The sequence below is a fragment of the Durio zibethinus genome, chromosome 22 (genome assembly GCF_047325235.1).
Source record: "Durio zibethinus cultivar Kanyao isolate XHJ-2024 chromosome 22, ASM4732523v1, whole genome shotgun sequence".
Classification (NCBI taxonomy): domain Eukaryota; kingdom Viridiplantae; phylum Streptophyta; class Magnoliopsida; order Malvales; family Malvaceae; genus Durio; species Durio zibethinus.
In genome coordinates, this window is record NC_143183.1 from 20,631,736 (window position 1) to 20,651,677 (window position 19,942).

Below are 19,942 nucleotides of genomic sequence, written 5' to 3' on the forward strand. Positions count from 1 at the left end.
AACTTTATTTTTTTAATGATAGATTTTATTTTTACTTATTTTGAAGAAAAATATATATATATCTAACAATTGATTTATTTATATTTTTTTTGAAAAAAAGGCATTCATAATTTTAAGTAAAATTATGTATTTGATATATTATGTTTCTTATTATAATTATGTATGAATTAATAAAATTTATAAATTTATAAGTTTTTTTAGTACATTTCTTATATATATATAATATAATAAGATAAATTTTTATATTTATTTTCACTTAATTAAACTCTCGATTAGATAAAAATAATTAATTATTTTTTAATAAATATTTAATTGATGAAAATAAATATTTAAAAATTTAATTAATTGCAACAAAAAAAGGCTTAGATTATATTTGAATTTTAATTCAAAAGCTTTTTTTTTATCCTTTTACCTTGATTTTTTTTATAAAAAAATCCATAAATTAAGGAAATAAAAGAAAAAAAAACTATAAATATATAGAATCAAAATTTAAAATTACGAAAATTTATTTTTTATTTAAATTAAATTTTAAATTTATATAGATCAAACTCATAAAATAAAATAAAAGAGGACTCTCTTCCATGAAATGAAAGAAACCTAAAGAGAGTTGCCTTCATATAGAAGAAAAAAAAGGATTCTCTTTTGCTCCACGTAACGTGAAAAGATTGGAATAAGTCACAATCATGGAATTTATTTTTCATGACAAAGGCCAACAACAAAGATCCATGGAACGAATGCCAAAGTAAAATTTTTTTTGACCTATAAAACGGCACCGTTGTGCATCAATCACAATTTGTAACTAGATCTTTCCAAGCTCCTGCCTCCCACGAGCCATCATTTTCTATTTTTGTTTCAAATAAAATTAATAAATTCAATATCATAAAATAGACACCACAATTAATATATTTGTATATCGTAAAATATTAATAATTTATATATTTATATTAAAATTTATTAAAAATTAAATATTATAAAATTTGTCTATATGAAATATAAAAATATAAAATATATATTTTAAAATTTATTAAATTTATTTATAATTTTTATTTAAATTTTAAATAATATTATTTTTATATATTTTATTCATATTATTTTTATATATCATTATCATGTTATATTTTATATTATCATGTCATTATCATCTAAAAGAGGAAAAAAAAAAATCCAAATTAATACATTAAAAACTATACAAAAGAAACCCCGAAAAATACACACAAAAACAACTGCTCTGTCTCTGTTTTCCTTTTTTTTTTCAGAAGAAAGTGTGAACAGTTTTCTGGAAAAAAAAGACCGGAAAACGAACTCGGCACCGCGACGCGGAACGAGTCAATCCCGAGTCGGCGGCACTCGTCGATCACTTCAATCTCGATCGTCTGATCATCAATATCTCTCTGATCGTGAGTTAAAGAAAAAAGAAAACAATTGAAATATTAATTGACAAATTTTATCAAATTGATTGATTAATAAGGGTTACTTATTTTTTTTTTTTTAATTGGATAGGATCCAAGTCGGTTTTCGGTGATTTTCTTTGTATGTTTTGGAGGGTTTTTTTAGTACTCTATTTTTTTAAAAAAAATTTTGTGTTTTAAATTTTGGTGATGTTGGATTTTCGGGAAAGAAGGGAAGTGGAGGGCTGAGGGGTTAGGGTTAGGGTTTTGGGGTGGTGGGATTGGAGATGGATGAAAATTCTGACCTTGAAGAAGGAGAAACTTGCTATTACAAAGATGATGACGACAATATTAATCCCGATACCGCCTTCTCTTACATTGTAAGGTTTAATTTTTGTTCTTGTTTTTAAGAAAAATTAATCGTTTTTTACACCCTTTTTTCTCGTTTGAAGCTTGGGATTATGCTTCAGTTAATGTCATTTGAATTTTGGATAGGAATGGTGCTTAATTATGAGTTTGATAAAGCAGTTATGGTTTTTTATAGGCTATGCAGTTCTATAGGCTTTGTTGGAAGGAATGGTTAATTTGAAATAATGCTTAATTTTGGGTTTGATTAGGCATAAAAGACAATTACTAATCAGAATGAGTTGTGGCTCTTTATATGCATTAGAGTTCTATGAGGCTTTCTTGAGTTTATATGTGGTTTATTTGACCATTGATTCACTAATATACAATTTGTTGAGGAATGAAGGAGTGACCAAGTCAACTTTTGAGGTTGATTTTCACTTCTTTTCATAGTTAGTAAATGGAAGTGTTATTTTCACATGCTTTCATATTCAAATACTTGGTTTAGCTAGGTTAAATTTTCATCACTAGGAATGTTATGAAACAACTGGAAGAATATGCTTTAAAGGGCAATTTCATGTCTTTTTGCAGTTTTGTTGCTAGTTTTGCAATGTGATAGTATTTTAATGATAAGGAAGATACACCATCGTCAAGTCAATTCCCTCCTTGTGATTTATGGGGTAAAACTTTGAAGTCAGTTAACTTTCTTACTGGTAATTAATTGACATGTTATTTGAGAAAGCTGAGGCATAGAAAAGAAAGTAAATAATGTGGCCAAAAAAAAAAAGAAAGTAAATATTGGGCTGAACTTCATAAAGTACTTGTCTCTTAGCAACAATTTGATGCATTATAAAAAATTCCTTGCCTGGATGATCTCTGAAACTTCCTCAATGTTTGGATTTTTTTATCTTGATACTGTTTGTTTGAATGCACAATGAAATGTAATTAACTTTATCTGTTCGTTTAATTTATTTGATATAATTAAACTATAAGTAATTCTTATGTTATTGTTGAGCTCCTGAAAAGAATGGACTTCTAGATGTTTATAACTGTTGGCTTGTTGTGCCTGTTATTGATGTAGTTCAATCTGGTCCATATATGAGTTTGAATATACATTAACTTTTAAAATTCTCCGTTTTACTCCATTAGTAATGTGGGATTTCATTTCTTAAAGGATGAGAAGATTAAAAACGTTTTGGGCCATTTTCAAAAAGATTTTGAAGGTGGGGTTTCTGCAGAAAATCTGGGTAAGTGCTTGTTCACAGTTCTAACAAATTTTAAGTACTATATTGCGAGCTTAATGTTTTTCATTGAATATGATGGACTTAAATTATTTTTCCAGGGGCAAAATTTGGTGGGTATGGGTCATTTCTACCTACCTATGAACGCTCTCCTCCAAGATTATCATGTCCAAAGACACCACAGAGAAACTCCAGCACACCAAGGTCTCCCAACAATTTATCTATGGAGGTATATGGACAGTATCCTTACTATAGCTTGGTAATTTCTTTGGAAGATGTCCATTGCTGTTGCATAGACAGCTTATAAAATTCTAGTTCACTTGAGTGCTGTGGATTGTGTTACCATACAGGGTGCGTCTCAGAATTTGAAAGCTCCTCCAAATGCACCCCCAACTGGGAGACTTGGCAATGCTTCCTGCGCAAGTGGCAATATTGCAGCTAAACATGATTCACATTTGTCTTCTGCTCAAGCTGCTGAGAAGTCTGCCTCGAAGGATGAGAGTTTTAAGAGAGCAGGGATTTCCAGTGATCAGAAGACGTTGAAGGTTCGAATTAAGATGGGCTCTGATAACAAAGTTAAAAAAAATGCTGCAATCTATAGTGGTCTCGGGCTTGATTATTCTCCATCTTTGTCATTGGGGAACAGTCCTAAGGAAAGTGGAGGAACATTGATGATATCTCAAGAGACCACTAGCAAATCACCTACTAGAATTCTTCAGGTAGAGGTTTCTCTTGGTTATTTTCAGTGTCTGCATATGAACTAAAAAGGATGCACTGATATTTTATGCCTTTAAACAGGTTATGACTTCTAATCATGTCCCTGGTGGTGTACTCATATCTCCTCTTCATGACAGTCTGCTATGCTTATTAAGAAAGGAAGAGGAAAGACCTTCTAGAGGTAGTAAATCTATCCCGTTGCTTAAGGCTTGTCAAGAACATTCTTCTGGGTTAATAGATGAGTCCATTTTGGGTAATGGAAAACAAGTAAATGATAAGAAAACAAAATTTTTAATGGGGAAAAGCGAAAAGCTTGTGGAATCAAAGCATGGAAATCGCATGAATGTTGGGAATGGCAAGACATTGCTCATAGAAAAGAAGTATGAAAATGAGATTGCAGGAGGGAAGGAGTTGTTGCCCAATGACTTGAAACACAGAGCTCTATCTAATTCAGTGAATGTTGCTGACTCTATGGAAGCCACTGCTAGGGCATGTGATGTTTCTGTGGAAGCTAATCAGAATGCATCAAGAGGTAGATTGTTTTCCTCTGACTCAGCAAAGGAGGATTCTTTGGAGTCAATTTCTGGAAGGAGTAGAACTAGTGGTAAGAAAAAGAAGCAGGATAAGCATGGTAGTTCAGTTGAAAAGGTTTTGGAACATTGTGCAGTAAATTCCCATAAGAATGCTTCACTTGACCTTGAGGATAATGTTGGGAGCAAATTTTACCAAAATTCTGCCCCTTTAAAATGTAAGGAAGATTCAAAAACAAAGGTTGATCAGATAGCTACATTTCGTTTACAAAATAAAATAAACACTCCCTCCAAGAAGGACAAAATGTTGTTTGAGGGCAAGAAGAAGTCAAAAGCTAGCAAAAATACTGGACAAATTGCTGACTCGATGAAGGAAAGTTTGAGACTTGATGTGGGTGGAACACCTAAAGGTACCACTAGTTCTAGTCTGGGTTTTTTATCAGGTAAAAATAAGATTCAGAAGTTGAAGTTGCAGAAGGATATTAATAACGTCCAAGATAATCATAGAGATGCTTTGGAAACAAATTTCGAACAAAAAAGTGATCAAATGGAGCGGTCAATGAGGCATTTTCAGAATAGGCCAAAAGATTCTGGTCCAATGGATTCCAAGACGGAGCAGAATGGCTATTTGGATAAGTCAAAGGAAATATTTAGTGGTAGAAAAGTTGAGAACCAGCTGTTGGGAGTGGATGCTCCAGGTTTGGTTTCTGACCTCACTGGTAAGACACTTGCCTCTCAGACAGTAGCACCAGCAGCAACTGCTGCTATAGTCATACAAGAAGATTGGGTTCAGTGTGATCGTTGTCACAAGTGGCGACTTTTGCCTTTTGATACTAGACCAGAACAACTGCCTGAGAAGTGGTTGTGTAGCATGCTTAACTGGCTGTAAGTGCCTTAGATGAGTATCAAATAAAGTTTTTGCTGCATATGCCCGTCTCTTTGTTTGAGTGCATGCTATTTGTTTGTTTATGGACTTGTGCACACATGGTCCTTGACATTCAAATAAGTTGAAAAACCTCTTGAATAATAGTTACATGCATAGATGCATTGTCTATGTGCGTGAACATATGCATTTATATTTTGCATTTGCTGATTTTTGTTGTTGAAAACGTTGTATAGGCCTCGAATGAATCGGTGTGACATTAGTGAAGAGGAGACAACAAAAGCTCTCAATGCATTGTACCAGGTTCCAGTTTTTGAGAATCAAAATAACCCACAAAATCATGCAAATGGAACTATGTCATTTGTTACTTCAGCTCATCTTCAGCATCTTGATCAGAACAACTCTAGTTTCAATTCTCAGGCGTCATCTATTCAAGGAAAGAAGAAATATGGCCTGAAGGAAGTGCAGAAAGCAGGTAGCAGTGCCCTGAGTCTGATGTCAAACTTTAAAAAAAACCAACAGCAGGAATCTTTGAAAAGTGGGAGCTTAAATGACGTGAACAAGGTCCCTGTTGAATCAAATCTCACCAAGAAATCCACCATTGAACAGAAAGAAAAGCATTCAGTTGGAGGTATTTAGTTGACTTTAGAGCCTAAATTTCACTTGCAGTCCGACGGTTTATTGAGATTATTTATTGTATTTTTTTGGGATTGTTTGATTGCAGATGAGACCAAGCAAGGGAAGATGAAAAACAAGAGGGAGTCTGGTCTATATGCATATGAAGGTTCAAAGAAAACCAAAACAGAAGTTATAAACACTACTGATAAACATCAAAGTTCTAACTTGGACCCCAGAAGGGTGGGCCTTAATTCAAGCACTAGCTTGCCAACTCAAGCAAATGGAACCGGTTTGCAGAATTATAATGAGTGCTCTAATTATGGAGATGTAAAACATGATATGAAAGAAAGATCAATAGTTTCTGTGAAGAAACTTGTGGATCAAACTCAGGCCTCTTCAGATGATGGGTCATTAGACATGAGAATATGTGATAAAAGGGCTTCTGTGAAGAAAAGGAAATTGGAGGACTGGCAGAGCAATCAAAATGGGCACGAGTTATATATGAAGGAAGAAAGTAGTGACAGTGGATTTCGGAATGAAAAGAGGTCACGAGTTCCAAAGATTGAGGGGAAGCAGTCCCATAGAAATGATGATGATGGTACATCAAACAGGAGAAGTATGGATCATTTCATTGGTGGCATTGAAGAAGTCAGAAGTATTGATAGGAACCACCAACTAAGTAAACACAAGAAAATGTCCTCATCTCAAAAAACTTTGGATGGCCTTGATTCATTGAGAAGGCATTCTGGAACTAGACAAATTTTGATGGCAGCAACTTCTAGCTCTTCAAAGGTTTCTGGTTCCCTTAAAACTAGAGTAAATTTTGAAGAAGCAAGGGATTCACCAGCTGAATCAGTTTCTTCGTCTCCCTTGAGGACCTCATATCCAGAAAAACTTGCATCAACTGCAGGGAATGGTTCAGGGAAGGATGATGCTGCAAATAGTGGCATTCATCTAAGCAGCAATTTTAGAAGATGTTGGGATGGTGAAGGTACATTTGAGCTTGCTCAATCTGCTACAGAAATGAAAGAGAAAGTATCAGTTGATTTTCAACCCAGATCGCGTAAATCTTCTTCCCTGGATTATCAGGATAGAGATTCTATTTGCAAAATCAGCATTAAAACTAAACCTTCTTCTAGATTGGGGAATAGCCATTTGCTCAATGGTGATACTCATTCTGCAGAAAATGCACAGTATACTGTAGAACATTCCCATATTGAGGATAGAGTGAACAAGGAGTGCCATGGCAATGCATTATTTTCTCAAAGATCTGATAAGTTTTCTTCTTCAAAGACGAAAGAAAGTGAAAGAAGTTCTGCTGCAGATAAGATGAAGGTTCATGATCCAACAGATGAACGGGAAGATTTATGCTCCAGAAAGAGCATGCGGTATCGATCAGATGTTGACCCCAAGGGTCATGCATCTCTTCGAGAAACAATTGCTGATTTTAAGTGCAATTTCCCTAAATCTAGCAAGGGTGAGAATAACTATGTTGGAAGGAGGGATCCTTCAGGAAAATGGTCAAGTGATGGCAGAATGGAGACCCAGTCAAATATAAAGCTTGATGAATTTGATGCGAAATCTACTGCTCCATGCAGCACAGAGGGGAACACTGCCCCTGAGCAAAATATGATCCAGGATTTCAATGGTCAAACTAAAGTAATGCAAGTAGCGATTAGAAGTGGAATGCCAAAATTGTCCTTGCATTGTGAAGTTGAAAGTCGGCAAGAAACAAAAGGTCATCATACAGTACCAGAAGCCCAACTGGGAGTTGTCTCTGATGGGATTCCAGTTAATGGCTCTTGCAATGTCGACGTGTCTAAGGCTTTGAAACAGCCTGGAAAGGCTGGCAGCAAGAATGGATCTGCCCACAATTTGGGACAGCACATGCCTGATTTGCCTTTGGTTAGAGACTTCAATGCTTGTAGTCCTGTGAGAGTAAATTCCTCCAGCCAGGCAGCAACTAATGCCCTGAATGATGCTAAAGAGCTTACAAATTATGCTGATCGTCTTAAGGTTCCTTTTCAGATTATTTTGTTCTTACATTGACATGCCACTTTCATAAAAGTTATAAAAAATGGTTCTTGCTATCCTAACTGTTACTACCATTTCATTGTCCCCTTTCAGAGTTCTGGTTTTGTTTTTGAAAGCAATGAGATTTACTTCCAAGCTGCCCTTAAGTTTCTTGGTGTTGCTGCGCTTCTAGGGACCAGCAATATTGAGAGTGGTAGACATGGGGAGTTGAACCAAATGCAAGTGTATGGCACTGTCACCAAACTTTGCGAGTAAGTGAATGTTTCAAAAGTGATGGGAAACTGTTGTTTCTTGAACTTAAATAGATTGTTTTTTTGTTTACATTTACATTAGGAGTGTTGATATATACCTATATCGTGCTCTGCACTGAAATTCTCAAGTTCACAGAATGTGTGCACAAGAATATGAAAGACGCCAAGAAATGGCTGCTGCTGCTTTGGCCTATAAATGCATGGAGGTAGCATACATGAGGGTTGTTTACTGCAAACATTCTACTAGCAGCCGAGACCGGAATGAGTTGCAAGCAACTTTACAGACGGTTCCTAAAGGTAAGAAGTCATCTGATGGATATATATTCTGGCTTGTTTCTCTTTCTGTGATTAATTGCACATCCCTTTAGATGGTGCAAATCTTCTATTTGGTGATATTTATCTTTAAAATGTGAATCATGTGCAATAAGTGGTGTTATCTCTGGGGGAGTAGTGCTGGGGTTGTGTTTATTTTGATTTAAGGCAGTCAGCAGTGCATGTGGCTGTATTAAGTTCTATATATTTCATATTTGATTTCCCCTTCCTACTGAATCCTCATTGGGCTACTGCCCTAATTGTAGTTGCATATCATGCTAAGGGGTCTAACATTAAATATTCACATTAAATAGACACTTTTTGTTTTGGTTAAGATGCAATTTTAGTTACTAAAATTGTTTCTTCCATGTTAATTACTAGTCACATGTTGCAATGCTCTGAGATCAAGTACCTCACAATACCTTTTAAAATGGCTTCTTTCAGGTGAATCTCCATCATCTTCTGCATCAGATGTTGATAATAACTTAAATAATCAACTGGCAATGGATAAGGCTCCATTAGCCAATGGTAATATTTCACATGTTGCCGGAACTCATGTCATTGTTGCTAGAAACCGCCCAAGTTTTGCACGGCTGCTTGACTTTGTAAGTTGATTCAGTCTTACCAGCTAACAAAACGTTGGTAGGTTAAAGTGTTAATATCTTACTGTTCTGCAGACACAGGATGTAAGTTTCGCAATGGAGGCTTCAAGAAAATCCCAAACTGCTCTTGCAGCTGCTAATTCCCTGGAAGACACACAAAATATAGAGTGTATTACTTCTGTTAAAAAGGTGATTGATTTCAGCTTCCAGGATGTGGATGGACTTATATGTTTGGTTCAGCAGGCTATGGAGGCCATAAGTCGTTCTGGTTTAGGCAGTGCTAGAGATTAAGTTACCATTGTATATATTGTGTTTTTTGGTTTATAACCCCAATGTGCATTGGAGAAGAAAGGGGAAAAAGATGCCTACTTAGACCTTTATTTGGAAACAACCAAAGATGCGGGTCACCACCAGCCTGTTGCCTCTCTGTACACGTGTACAAAGTGAGATTTTGCAAATTTTGTAATGTATATTTTTGATATTCACCTTCTTGTTGACATCGATAAGAGCACAGCATGCTCACCCTTAAGTTTTCTGGGTTAGCAAAGAGGACAAAATTCTAGCTTGTTCAGCAAGAGGTTTGGAGTTATATGTAAGATGTCCGTTCCATATAGTCCTATTTCTTTTGCTCCATTGTTTTGGGGCCTGAGGCTAAGAATATATATAGAGGTTAGAAATTATTAGGCAACCATTTTGAGGAGGTTGAATACTCATATAGTGTTGACAAATTATCAATTTATCCATTAATGGTTCTCTGTTCTCTTTACAACTTTTTCAGAATTTTATTGGAATGGGGAATTAGATTCTTTTGGAAGGTTCCTGTGTATTTTTATCATTATCAAGCTTGGTGTGCTTTAGATAATTGTGCAAGTTTCAAACTTAGAGAAGCAATCTGCATTTTCAGGTAAGCTATATTATATCATGCCATATTTTTCAGCATATTATGTGAAATTAACATCTGACAGTAACTTTGCTTTCCTTCCTTTCTTCTGCTTCTGGCTTGTTTTCATTACTTTTCTCAGAACTATGGTGGATAGAGGCATGCGGTGTCTTAATTTGATCATTGTGGGTGTAAATAATCACATGCAGTCGTTTCGAGTCGAAAGAATCAAAGAGTTCATATTCTTTTTGGAGTTGAGGGGACACCCAGAGGAGGATTGTTAACTTAGAAGTATCTTTCTTTGCTTTAGATTAGTTAACTGCTTCATGCTTCATTGGTGTGAACTGCAAATCTGTTGATGAGAGTCCTTCACATGTAGTGCTTAGTTTTCTTCTGTCCACTCCCTTGTATATATATTTTTTGGTTGACTAATTATGTCTAATCTGTGTGAAAGCTTCAATTTTCTGGGTTCAGTCAGTGGATTGCAATCATTTGTATTTGCACAAATCTTAGGTTGAAAGGAATTGGCTTTGTAATTTCAAACTTCTGACAGATTTGGGAGGATATCCTTCTTTGCTGATTTACCAATTATTCAATACAATGAAATGAATATTTTCTTGAATATGTAACCAATATAGCTTCTAGTTTGGATTTTGTCTATAAATGATCTTTACTTTTGGTCTGGGCATATCTAAATTGATCTCAAATTATCTAAAATTTGCCACATCTTTGATTATGTCATTTTCACTGATTTTCTTTATTAAAGCAAGATCAAATTGAATGTGATAATTTTCTAGCACAAGGCTAAACAAAAAGATACAATTAACATCACCAAAAATCTCTGCAAGTGCAGAGTCCTTTGTCAAAATGATGAAACCTGTTAACATCTCTCACGACGATATCTCTCTCTGTGATCTCACTAATCCACTTGAATGCCTCATGGCAATCTCTGCATATTCTCAAGTTTTTCATTATTCTAATGGTTACTCCATTGGGTATACTTATCAACCCAAAAGCCAAGGCAAGTTTCTCACTGTGAAGGCCTACTATTTCTTCCATGGCTTCCTCTTCCACATCAACGAATACCAAACCTGTTGTCCTTCCCTTGTAACCTCTCTCTTTCATTTTCCTTTCCAACTCCCTCAACATGCTCAATACCTCGCTCCCTCTTTCGAATGAGACGTCTCCGGCATAGAAGACGTAAGTTGAGTCCTTTATCTCAACCCAACTGCAGCCTGGTTCCTTGCAAACTCCATTCTGCTTCATTTTGGTCCGAAGACTGTGAGCATTCTCCCACTCACCAGCCAATACATAAGTGTTTGACAATGTAACATAAGCACTAGCTACTTGTTGATTGGATTCTATTACCCTTTTGCTAGCTTCAACAGCAATCTCTACCCTTCCATGAAGTCTACTAGCAGAGAGAAGTGTCCCCCACAACACCGCTCCTTCATCATTATTCACTTTAATAGATTTTGCTAACTGATAAGCCTCGTCAAGATGACCAGTTCGGCCAAGCATATCAACAACACACGTATAATGCTTTGCATCTGGCTCCATCCCATGTTTCCTAGACATGGAATTCAAGTACTCAAGGGATTCATCTACAAGTCCCGAATGGCTACAGGCATGCAAAACCGCAAGAAAGGTTACATTATTAGGCCTTATTCCTCTATCGATCATTTCCTTAAAAAGTTCAATAGACAATTTACCAAGTCCATGTTTCCCAGCAGCTACAATCATGGAAGTATATGGGATCACACAAGGATTCGAAACTCTTCGAAAAACCCTATCAGAGTAAACAATACAACCACATTTGGCATACATATCCACCAATGCACTGGCAACTACATCATCCAAATGATGGCCACATCGAATCACTGCCCCATGTGCAACCTTCCCTGAAATCAACTTCCCCAAACTTGCACAAGCATTAATAACACTAGCCAATATAAACTGATTTGCATGCTCCCGAACTAACCAATTAAATTCTCTAAAAACTTCAAGTGCTTCATGCCCTCTTCCACTTTGTGCATATGCTGTGATCATTGACGTCCAAGATACAACATTCTTACCCTCCATTGAATCAAAAACCCGCCGAGCTAAATCGACTTCATTACATTTCCCATACATATCAACAAGTGAAGAGCAAACCACAAGGTTAAATTGATAACCAAAAATCTCCACATGTCCATGAATTTGTTTCCCTCCTTTAAGATTAGCTAGTATGGAACACGCCTTAATAGCAGTTGCAAAGGTAAATTCATTTGGCAAAACCGTACCTTTTTGCATTTCTCTAAAGAGCCAAAGACAAATTTGAGGTTTACCCACGTTGATATAACCTGACATGAGAGAGCTGTAGGAGACAACGTTTGGTTCAGGCATTTCATCAAACAGTTGGAAAGCTGGGGCTGTTTTTTGAAGTCTAATGTAGCAATTTATGAGGTAATTAGTGGTGAAAGTGTCATTAAGGAAACCAGATTTAAGGATCTTAGCGTGCGTTAAGGTTGCAAAAACGAGGTTATTACAGTTTTGAAGGGTTTTGATGAAATGGATTTTCGTACGGAAGGTAAACGGCAGGGAGTTCATAGCAAAACTGAAATTTTGGTTCAAGGGCTTCTTTTGGGAAATAAAATTAAAAATAGAACAAAAATGTTCATTATTTGGTTAAAATCGAATTAATTAATCGGACATAAATAATTCAATGATCGTCAAAATTATTATTTTGATTACTTATCGAAAAAGATTTTGAAATAAGACTGAGATTAAGGTATTTCAATCACGTGAAAATTTGGTCACACTTAAAAAATCTTGTGTTTTTGAATAATACTTGTAAGAAAATTACGATATGTTTATTAAATTAATAAAGTTTTAAAATGATTAAATAGATACACTATAATATTTTAATTTTATTTATAAACAAACTTCAAAATGTATTAAAGAAATAGTCTCCCATTCATTGACCTAATAATTAAAAAGTTTTGAAAAAATTACGTGAGCGAGGGTTCTAATCTTATCACCTTTCGTATCTTTTATAAATAAATTTGATAATTTATATATATTATATTATATTTTATATAAAAATTATATATTATAAATCAAATTAATATAAAATATAAAATTTAATTTTTTAATTTTGTTTAATTTATTTATATTTTTAAAAAATTTTAAATTATATTCATTTTATATTTTATATTTATATTATTTTTATATTATATTACTATATCATATTTTAAATTATTAATTTTACCTTCCAATAAAAAAAAATAAAAGAGGAATGAAAATAAGCCACCAAGCCCATTGCAAATTGTACTTGTCAAAGTGAAAAAAAATGACTGAAAATTCGTATATGAGAGAGAGAGAGAGAGAGAGAGAGAGAGAGAGAGAAGAAAAGAGGGATAATAATTTTGTCAAGAATGAAGGCAAACAAGTCATTAATATTAAAGGGGTCCTTTTCACTTTCCTCATCAATTGGACCACCATATTTTGCTGTATAATCATGGGCTTGTTTGGTGCTCAAAGGGATTTAAAATGGGTAATGATTTAAACCCCCCACCCCCCCTCCCTCCCAAAAAAAAAAAATTAAGGCAATGGTTATTCAGAAAGCAACATACACTCAAGTGAAGAAGAGAAAAAAAAAAACATAAAAATCTTGATTACAGTCTCTAAATGAAAGATTCTCAATCTGATATTTTTGCTCACTTTCTGGTAGACAAGTTCTTAGCACTGCATTTAGTCTCTTGCATTAGTACTCTTTGGGGCAGCTCAAAATGATGTAGGATCCACCAATTTAGGTCACTTTTAGACTTAGGTTCCACTTTCACTTAGCTTTTTATCCCTTTCTTAAAAGAAATTTCATTACTTTTGGTAAAGTTTTTCAAAATTAAAAATCAAAATTTAAATCAATTGAATCACGTAACTACGTCTTAGGGTTTAAATTTTAGTAATCATACAAATTATGATCTTTTTTGTAAAAGTCTATTGTTTGAGTTCGAGATGAAATGACTTTGTCTATATTTATCTATTTAATTTAATTCATTAATTTTTTTTTTTTGTAGAAAATGCAACATTGATTGAATTTTTTTATGCTGATAAATTCATAAGTATATATAAAAAGAAGTCTGAAAAAACAGATAATTTAAAACTAAGCAAGCTGTTACAGTATAAAACTTGTAAATGTTTATCATCATGGAGGAGGAAAAAATGGCCAGTCCTATATTCCAAACCTTGTTGAAAAGTCCCAGGCAAGCTGTGGTCCAATTGCACTTTTTCAAGAACCATGGGTGAGATAAAGTGTCATGAACACCCACACTAAATTAAAGCATTGGATTGATCATTTAGTGCCTAACAGCTTAAGTCAGGAGGATCCTAAGAGAGCAGAGAAAGGGGAGGAGGAGGAGAAGGAGGAGGAGGAGGGTGGTGGTGGGGAACGAAGGAAGTGGACAAAGGCAAATTGACAATAACATCATCACTAGATTTGGTCTGCAGAAAAGGGGACATGTTAACTTCAGCACAATTGAAAGATGGCCCCTACTACTACTACTGCCACTCACAAAGTCTGCAATAACTGCAATAATAGACAATTTTGGTGTACTATTACCCACTGTCAGATTCCATGCCCCTTTGAACTCTTTTCCTTTTGTTCACATATTTGATTTCATGTACAGATGATGAGGATCTGATGAAAACAGACAAACAAATTCACAGAAACATTATTTTTTTTGTATGTACTGTTAGGTTCTTAGGTGATCCATTTGTAAAGATATGTATGATATTTCAAGCAAGTGAGATTTTATGTGTGGAAAAAATGCACCCATCTGGTTGCAGCCCTACAGGTCAAGAATGGCATGGCAATAGCCAATCAGAATCCTTCAAATCACAATGAAGAACCCCTTCAATTATTGTTATCTTTCACAAATTTTCATTGCCAAGAATGAATATTCATCAAAGGTTTATGGATCGCTGGTTTTTCTCTTTCAATTGAGCATATTAAGTGTTCATATCATTCTATCCTTAACCTATGAGTTATTTTTTATGGGATAAAATTATTAGGTCAAATAGGCGAAAACTGACAACACTTTGTAGGCTGAGATTGTTCTAAAGAGATTGAAACCAGGTCACATGATTGGCAATGGCCAAGAGAAAGAGTGACCATTTAGTCTAAGTCAATAGTTTCTGTAATCGCACAAACGATAAATTGATTTGGAACATGAAAACTGTTGTACTTCACGCTGATTTTGAAATAAATGCAGATGGTGAGCTACTAACAGAAAGAGAAGGTAGGTCCACATTTAATATGAAAATGAAGTAGATTAAGCATAGACAGGGACAATTGATGGTGCATGTGGTATCCCCAGTCAGAGTTTTTAGATAAGAAGAGTTGGTCTCAGTCTTATCTTAACAAAAAGAAAAAAAAGTACTTGGAACTCAGAGCTTAGCTAAAGTGATTCATGTAATCATTTTTAAATGTTGATCTTTTGTAAGTTCGAATTTCAAATTATAACATCTGTAATTATTTTTTTTTTTATTTTGGATTACGATATTCTTTGTATAAAAAAAGGGTTACTTAGACAAAAAATTTTGCTGTTTGCATTGAAGGAGACTTTGGTTTGGAGGAATTGAGATTCCAATGTCTAAATTTGTTTTCATTTCATGAGCAATAAAGGATCGATTCTTGCACTTGAGGTTTGACTATTCTAACAGTTGACAGGTTCCAGTTAACTGCATAAAGTATATGGGGGAAGAGGGTTTTTACAAACTTTAGGATTCTCACTGTTGTTGGGGTACTATATTTCTAGTTTTCTATTTTTTTTTCTTTCATATTTGAGATTGTTGGAGATCGAACCTGTCACAGGAACTAAAAATCCAGCAACATCACTGTTTGCTTTAGTTTGCTGTCTTGTACAAATACTAAGTGATAGACATCAAGTTTTTTTTTTTTTTTTTAAATAAAATTTTGGTTAGTTTTGAAAATTATAAAGTGCTTAAAAATGGTCCCCACACCTCACATTAAATCTGTAACAATGTGCAGAAATGCTGATATTCTCCATCTATAAATACAAGCTCTGTCTAAGAGCGGAGCTTCAAAGTAAACCTGATTACATTTCAGTTTCTACCAATATTCCAATTCTGCTTCATGGCTCCAGTGCCTAGTTTTCCTATTAAGGTTGGACATATTGATGATGTCCAAGAACTGAGAAAGGCCATACCAACCACAATTCCTGAAAGATTTGTCAGAGACATGGCTGAGAGGCCAAAGCTTGCTGCAACTCCATCGTCACCTAGTGACATTCCCATTATTGATCTATCTAAGCTCATGAAAACAGACCAAGATGAATACCAAAGCGAAATTATGCAACTCAAAACTGCCTGTGAGGAATGGGGATTTTTTCAGGTACTAAATGCATAAACTTTCATGTCATCTGCTTTGTTAGAAAAGATGATCATGGAAGCTAATGTTTGATTGCGTTTCAGGTACTGAATCATGGGATTGATCTGAGTATGCTTGAAAACATTGAAAAAGTAGCCAAAGATTTCTTCATGTTACCTTTAGAGGAGAAACAAAAGTATCCAATGGCTCCTGGGACAGTTCAGGGATACGGTCAAGCTTTTGTGTTCTCAGAGAACCAGAAGTTGGATTGGTGTAACATGTTTGCTCTTGGTGTTGAGCCTCCTTTTATAAGGAACCCAAAACTCTGGCCATCAAAGCCAGCTGACTTCAGGTAAAAACCACAGTACCACACCAAATTTGAACCATAAAGTATAGATACTTTTCAATTTATTAAATGCAACTTCTTGCTTTTCAGAGAAACTTTAGAAACTTATTCAAAAGAAATCAGGAAACTATGTAAGAATCTTCTGAAGTATATAGCAGTGAGCCTTGGTTTAAAAGGGGATGTTTTCGAAGAAATGTTCGGAGTGGCTGTGCAAGCAGTAAGGATGAACTACTACCCTCCATGTTCAAGACCTGACCTTGTTTTAGGCCTTAGTCCACATTCAGATGGAAGTGCCCTTACAGTGTTGCAGCAGGGAAAAGATAGCTCAGTAGGACTTCAAATTCTCAAGGACCAAACATGGGCGCCTGTTCAGCCTATTCCTAATGCACTCGTGATCAACATCGGTGACACTATAGAAGTAAGAAACCTGGGGAACCAAAATTTTGAGATGTCCTTTTTAAGACATCAATGTTCAATCAGTTGTCTGAAATTTCTTGTAGGTTCTTACAAATGGAAAATACAAGAGTGTGGAGCACAGAGCAGTAACTCACAAGGAAAAAGACCGCCTTTCAATTGTCACTTTCTATGCTCCTAGCTATGAAATAGAACTTGGTCCAATGGCAGAATTGGTGGATGAGAAGAATCCATGCAGATATAGAAGATACAATCATGGAGAGTACAGTAAACATTACGTAACTAACAAGTTGCAAGGCAAGAGAACCCTGGAATTTGCAAAGATCGAATCCAAGATCTCTACCTAAGAAGGGCTCCACTTGGTCTCCCACCTAGATTTACTTGTAATTACACTATAGTTTATAACATTACAAAGGCATTACTGGCGTGTTTAGATCACTACTTGTTGTGTAATTTTGTGTATCAAAACCGAGTTTGTATCATTAATGGACTGCACTGTTGTTGTGTAACTCAGCTAAATGCATATCAGATAATGGAAGTTTGTGGGGTCTTTGTTTTATAAAGTTTTCTTGTCAAATTGTGTTTTTGTCTGTACAATTTGTTAAATTAGCAGCTGTAAGCTTTAGAAAACAGTAAGCAAAACAGAAGGAAACGCCACTTTTACTGTTGTCTCACATCAGATTCCTAATAAGGAAAGAAACATTGAAATCATGTGGGGGAGCTCAACAACACCTCACCATCCCCCAATGTTTCTGAAGGAATCAAACAGAAATTGAACAAAATCATCGGTCTTGCTTTGTTCAAGGGAAAAGAGAACTTTTTCTTAGTGGCAAAAGAGAGGAGAGCCCACACAGTCATTTTATTCATATTTTTTAGTTCATTTTTATGAAGCACCAAGCAAGTTGTAATGGATTTTTTTTTTTTTATGATTCTAAGCTGAAATGACACAAGTGCTAACACCAAGTAGAGCATAAACCAGAATTCGTACATTTTATCTGACATAAGATGTGAGGTAAAGGCAGACAATGCAGTATGCAAAGTTAAAGTAAGTTGGCAAGGACCAAACCAAAAGTTTGAGTTTCATAATAAACTAAAATTATGTTTCAAATTCAACAAGTTCATAATAAACTTTTAGGTAGATGATGCAATCAGTTAATTGGAATTTTCTACAACAAATAATATTCACCATAAGATCAAGAAACCACAATAATATCCTGGTTGAACTGTATGCTTGTAGTTAGGAAATGCTGATGCTATGAAGAGAGACTGAACAATAAACTAATAACTACATGTTTCATTACAAGTAGGGTGGAAAAGAAATCAAATAAGAATTATTACCTCTTTTCCCATCAATCCCCCAGCCCATGGGAAAAAAAAAAAGCAAGCAATGAACATTGTTCTCCTACAGATTACAAAGTTTAAGAGAAAAACAAGAAATTTTTTTGATATTTCAGCACTGAAATGGTGTGTGACAGGAGGTGAAATTCAAGGAAAACCATAAATGTAACTGTTCATGTATGTCTGCATATTGTGTTCTAGTTACAGATCATTGGCCCTGAGAACAGCGATTAGAACTTTCGATTTCTGCACCATTTAATCTTTAAAACAGACAGAAATCCTGTTCCTGTATGTTGCAAATTGCAAGTTAAGAGTCATGCTAAAGTTAATACAGTAGAAAAAAATATCATTACAAAAAGTTCCCTAGAGCAACAAGCAATATTGAATTCTGAGCCAAATGAAATCAACACATTCATGTTGACCTAAAGAATAGGAATATGAATGGGGCTAGAAATGCTTGAAGAACACTACAAAACTAGGCACTGACTTTGACAAGTCATAGACTAATGCTGAAGCAGGTTTGTGCTATTCCCCTAACTACAATCCTTTTTCCAAACAAATCAAATGAACCATCCTTTTCAAAGAAATTCTCTCAAGTGGAGATTTTGAGGAAACTGATATCAGCAATGTTGGGTCCCCATAATTTCAAGCTTGGATGACTATCAAAAAGTTGTAGGTGTCAAAAAAACCATGATTATAAAAATAATTTGGTTTAGAAAAAAAGACTGAAAAAGTAGCACTACTTTCCACTGCAAAGGAGAAAGTCTCAATCTAACAAGGGAAGTGAAGAAAGGGAGAGGGGTCCCGGGGACAGTTCTGGCTTTCATGGTGGCATTTGCTGGTATTTTTTTGTGACTTGGGACTGTAAAAAAGAACCGTTGATTTTGGTTCAATTCACTTTTTTATTTATTTTGCCACCATTCAGCAATTCGGCAGCACATTCATTGAATCTCATTGAAACACTCAACTTCCTACAAGCCCCTCGTGCTAACGAGTTTCATCTTCCTACGTTAAAGAAAGCTTCAATGGAGAAGTCATTTTGGTGGACATCCCACTACCATCAACCTTAATGAATGCTAAAATGGATCTTTATCTACAGCTTATGCAATAAAAACCACGTGAATAACACCATATGAACCCAATCTGAAACTGTTGCCAATAGCAAAGTGTTGCATTCTTAATTTCAATAATCATAGTTTAATTCCAGATAATTTAAAAGAAACTGTTGATAAAATTTGAACAAAAATGAAATTTTTAATTGTGAACTTTTAAACTTCAAGTATCAAAATGATAATTTTGATTATAATTCGTATCAAATATCCTGAGTTAAGACAAAGATAGTAGTAAATAAAAAGCTTGAAGTTGGCATATGATTTCTGATAAGAACACCACTAATGAGCCTTAATGATCACCCATAGTCTAATGTCATTAATTTCTAATTATCTACAATCTTTGGGAATTTGGAAAGGAAGAGATTTTCCAAGATTCTATGACTTTGGCTCACTTGCAGTCGTTTTTGAGGAACAGTTTTCAAATTTCTTAGGGAGTGTAAAACTTTCTGCTACTGTTTCTTGTCGTAGTGGTTGCTCACGATAGAAGGATGATGGCTTGTCAAAAATGCAAAAAAATAAAAAAAACTGTATTTTTCACTTTTTTAAACACGATTTCCGCGT

General features: G+C 34.9%; 3 protein-coding genes across 7 annotated transcripts; 2 read left to right on the forward strand and 1 right to left on the reverse strand.

The window, feature by feature from the left end:
- Positions 1 to 1,200: 1,200 nt before the first annotated feature.
- Positions 1,201 to 10,423, forward strand: LOC111306833 (cysteine-tryptophan domain-containing zinc finger protein 3-like). 5 transcript variants are annotated; one of them, XR_016331917.1, is made up of 13 exons: positions 1,201 to 1,397; positions 1,501 to 1,768; positions 2,908 to 2,980; positions 3,076 to 3,203; positions 3,325 to 3,693; positions 3,773 to 5,106; positions 5,341 to 5,735; positions 5,829 to 7,738; positions 7,850 to 8,007; positions 8,144 to 8,304; positions 8,764 to 8,924; positions 8,997 to 9,825; positions 9,944 to 10,423. XR_016331917.1 is itself a non-coding variant. In XM_022904794.2 (11 exons), the coding sequence occupies exons 1-11, from the start codon at positions 1,676 to 1,678 to the stop codon at positions 9,210 to 9,212; spliced, it is 4,998 nt and encodes a 1,665-aa protein (XP_022760529.2). In that variant the 5' UTR covers positions 1,203 to 1,675; the 3' UTR covers positions 9,213 to 10,423. The 5 variants fall into 5 exon arrangements, 2 of the variants coding, with proteins under 2 accessions (XP_022760529.2, XP_089607622.1); XR_016331918.1 differs by having other exon boundaries at positions 1,203 to 1,768; positions 8,997 to 9,364; positions 9,700 to 9,825; XR_016331916.1 differs by having other exon boundaries at positions 1,203 to 1,768.
- Positions 10,424 to 10,527: 104 nt separating this feature from the next.
- LOC111306836 (Tetratricopeptide repeat (TPR)-like superfamily protein) lies at positions 10,528 to 12,518 on the reverse strand. Its single transcript, XM_022904806.2, has one exon. It carries the CDS (start codon positions 12,388 to 12,390, stop codon positions 10,630 to 10,632), a length of 1,761 nt encoding a protein of 586 aa, XP_022760541.2. The 5' UTR covers positions 12,391 to 12,518; the 3' UTR covers positions 10,528 to 10,629.
- A 3,368-nt stretch (positions 12,519 to 15,886) lies between these two features.
- Positions 15,887 to 17,494, forward strand: LBO1 (2-oxoglutarate (2OG) and Fe(II)-dependent oxygenase superfamily protein). Its single transcript, XM_022904814.2, has 4 exons — positions 15,887 to 16,195; positions 16,276 to 16,523; positions 16,608 to 16,935; positions 17,018 to 17,494. The coding sequence occupies exons 1-4, from the start codon at positions 15,938 to 15,940 to the stop codon at positions 17,276 to 17,278; spliced, it is 1,095 nt and encodes a 364-aa protein (XP_022760549.2). The 5' UTR covers positions 15,887 to 15,937; the 3' UTR covers positions 17,279 to 17,494.
- Positions 17,495 to 19,942: the final 2,448 nt, after the last annotated feature.

Coding starts and splice junctions, on each gene's coding strand:
- LOC111306836 (XM_022904806.2), bottom strand. CDS start 12,390: ATGAACTCCCTGCCGTTTACCTTCCGTACGAAAATCCATTTCATCAAA.
- LBO1 (XM_022904814.2), top strand. CDS start 15,938: ATGGCTCCAGTGCCTAGTTTTCCTATTAAGGTTGGACATATTGATGAT. Junction 16,196..16,275: donor AGGAATGGGGATTTTTTCAG/GTACTAAATGCA, acceptor ATTGCGTTTCAG/GTACTGAATCATGGGATTGA. Junction 16,936..17,017: donor ACATCGGTGACACTATAGAA/GTAAGAAACCTG, acceptor AATTTCTTGTAG/GTTCTTACAAATGGAAAATA.
- LOC111306833 (XM_022904794.2), top strand. CDS start 1,676: ATGGATGAAAATTCTGACCTTGAAGAAGGAGAAACTTGCTATTACAAA. Junction 5,107..5,340: donor TGTAGCATGCTTAACTGGCT/GTAAGTGCCTTA, acceptor AACGTTGTATAG/GCCTCGAATGAATCGGTGTG. Junction 5,736..5,828: donor AGAAAAGCATTCAGTTGGAG/GTATTTAGTTGA, acceptor GTTTGATTGCAG/ATGAGACCAAGCAAGGGAAG.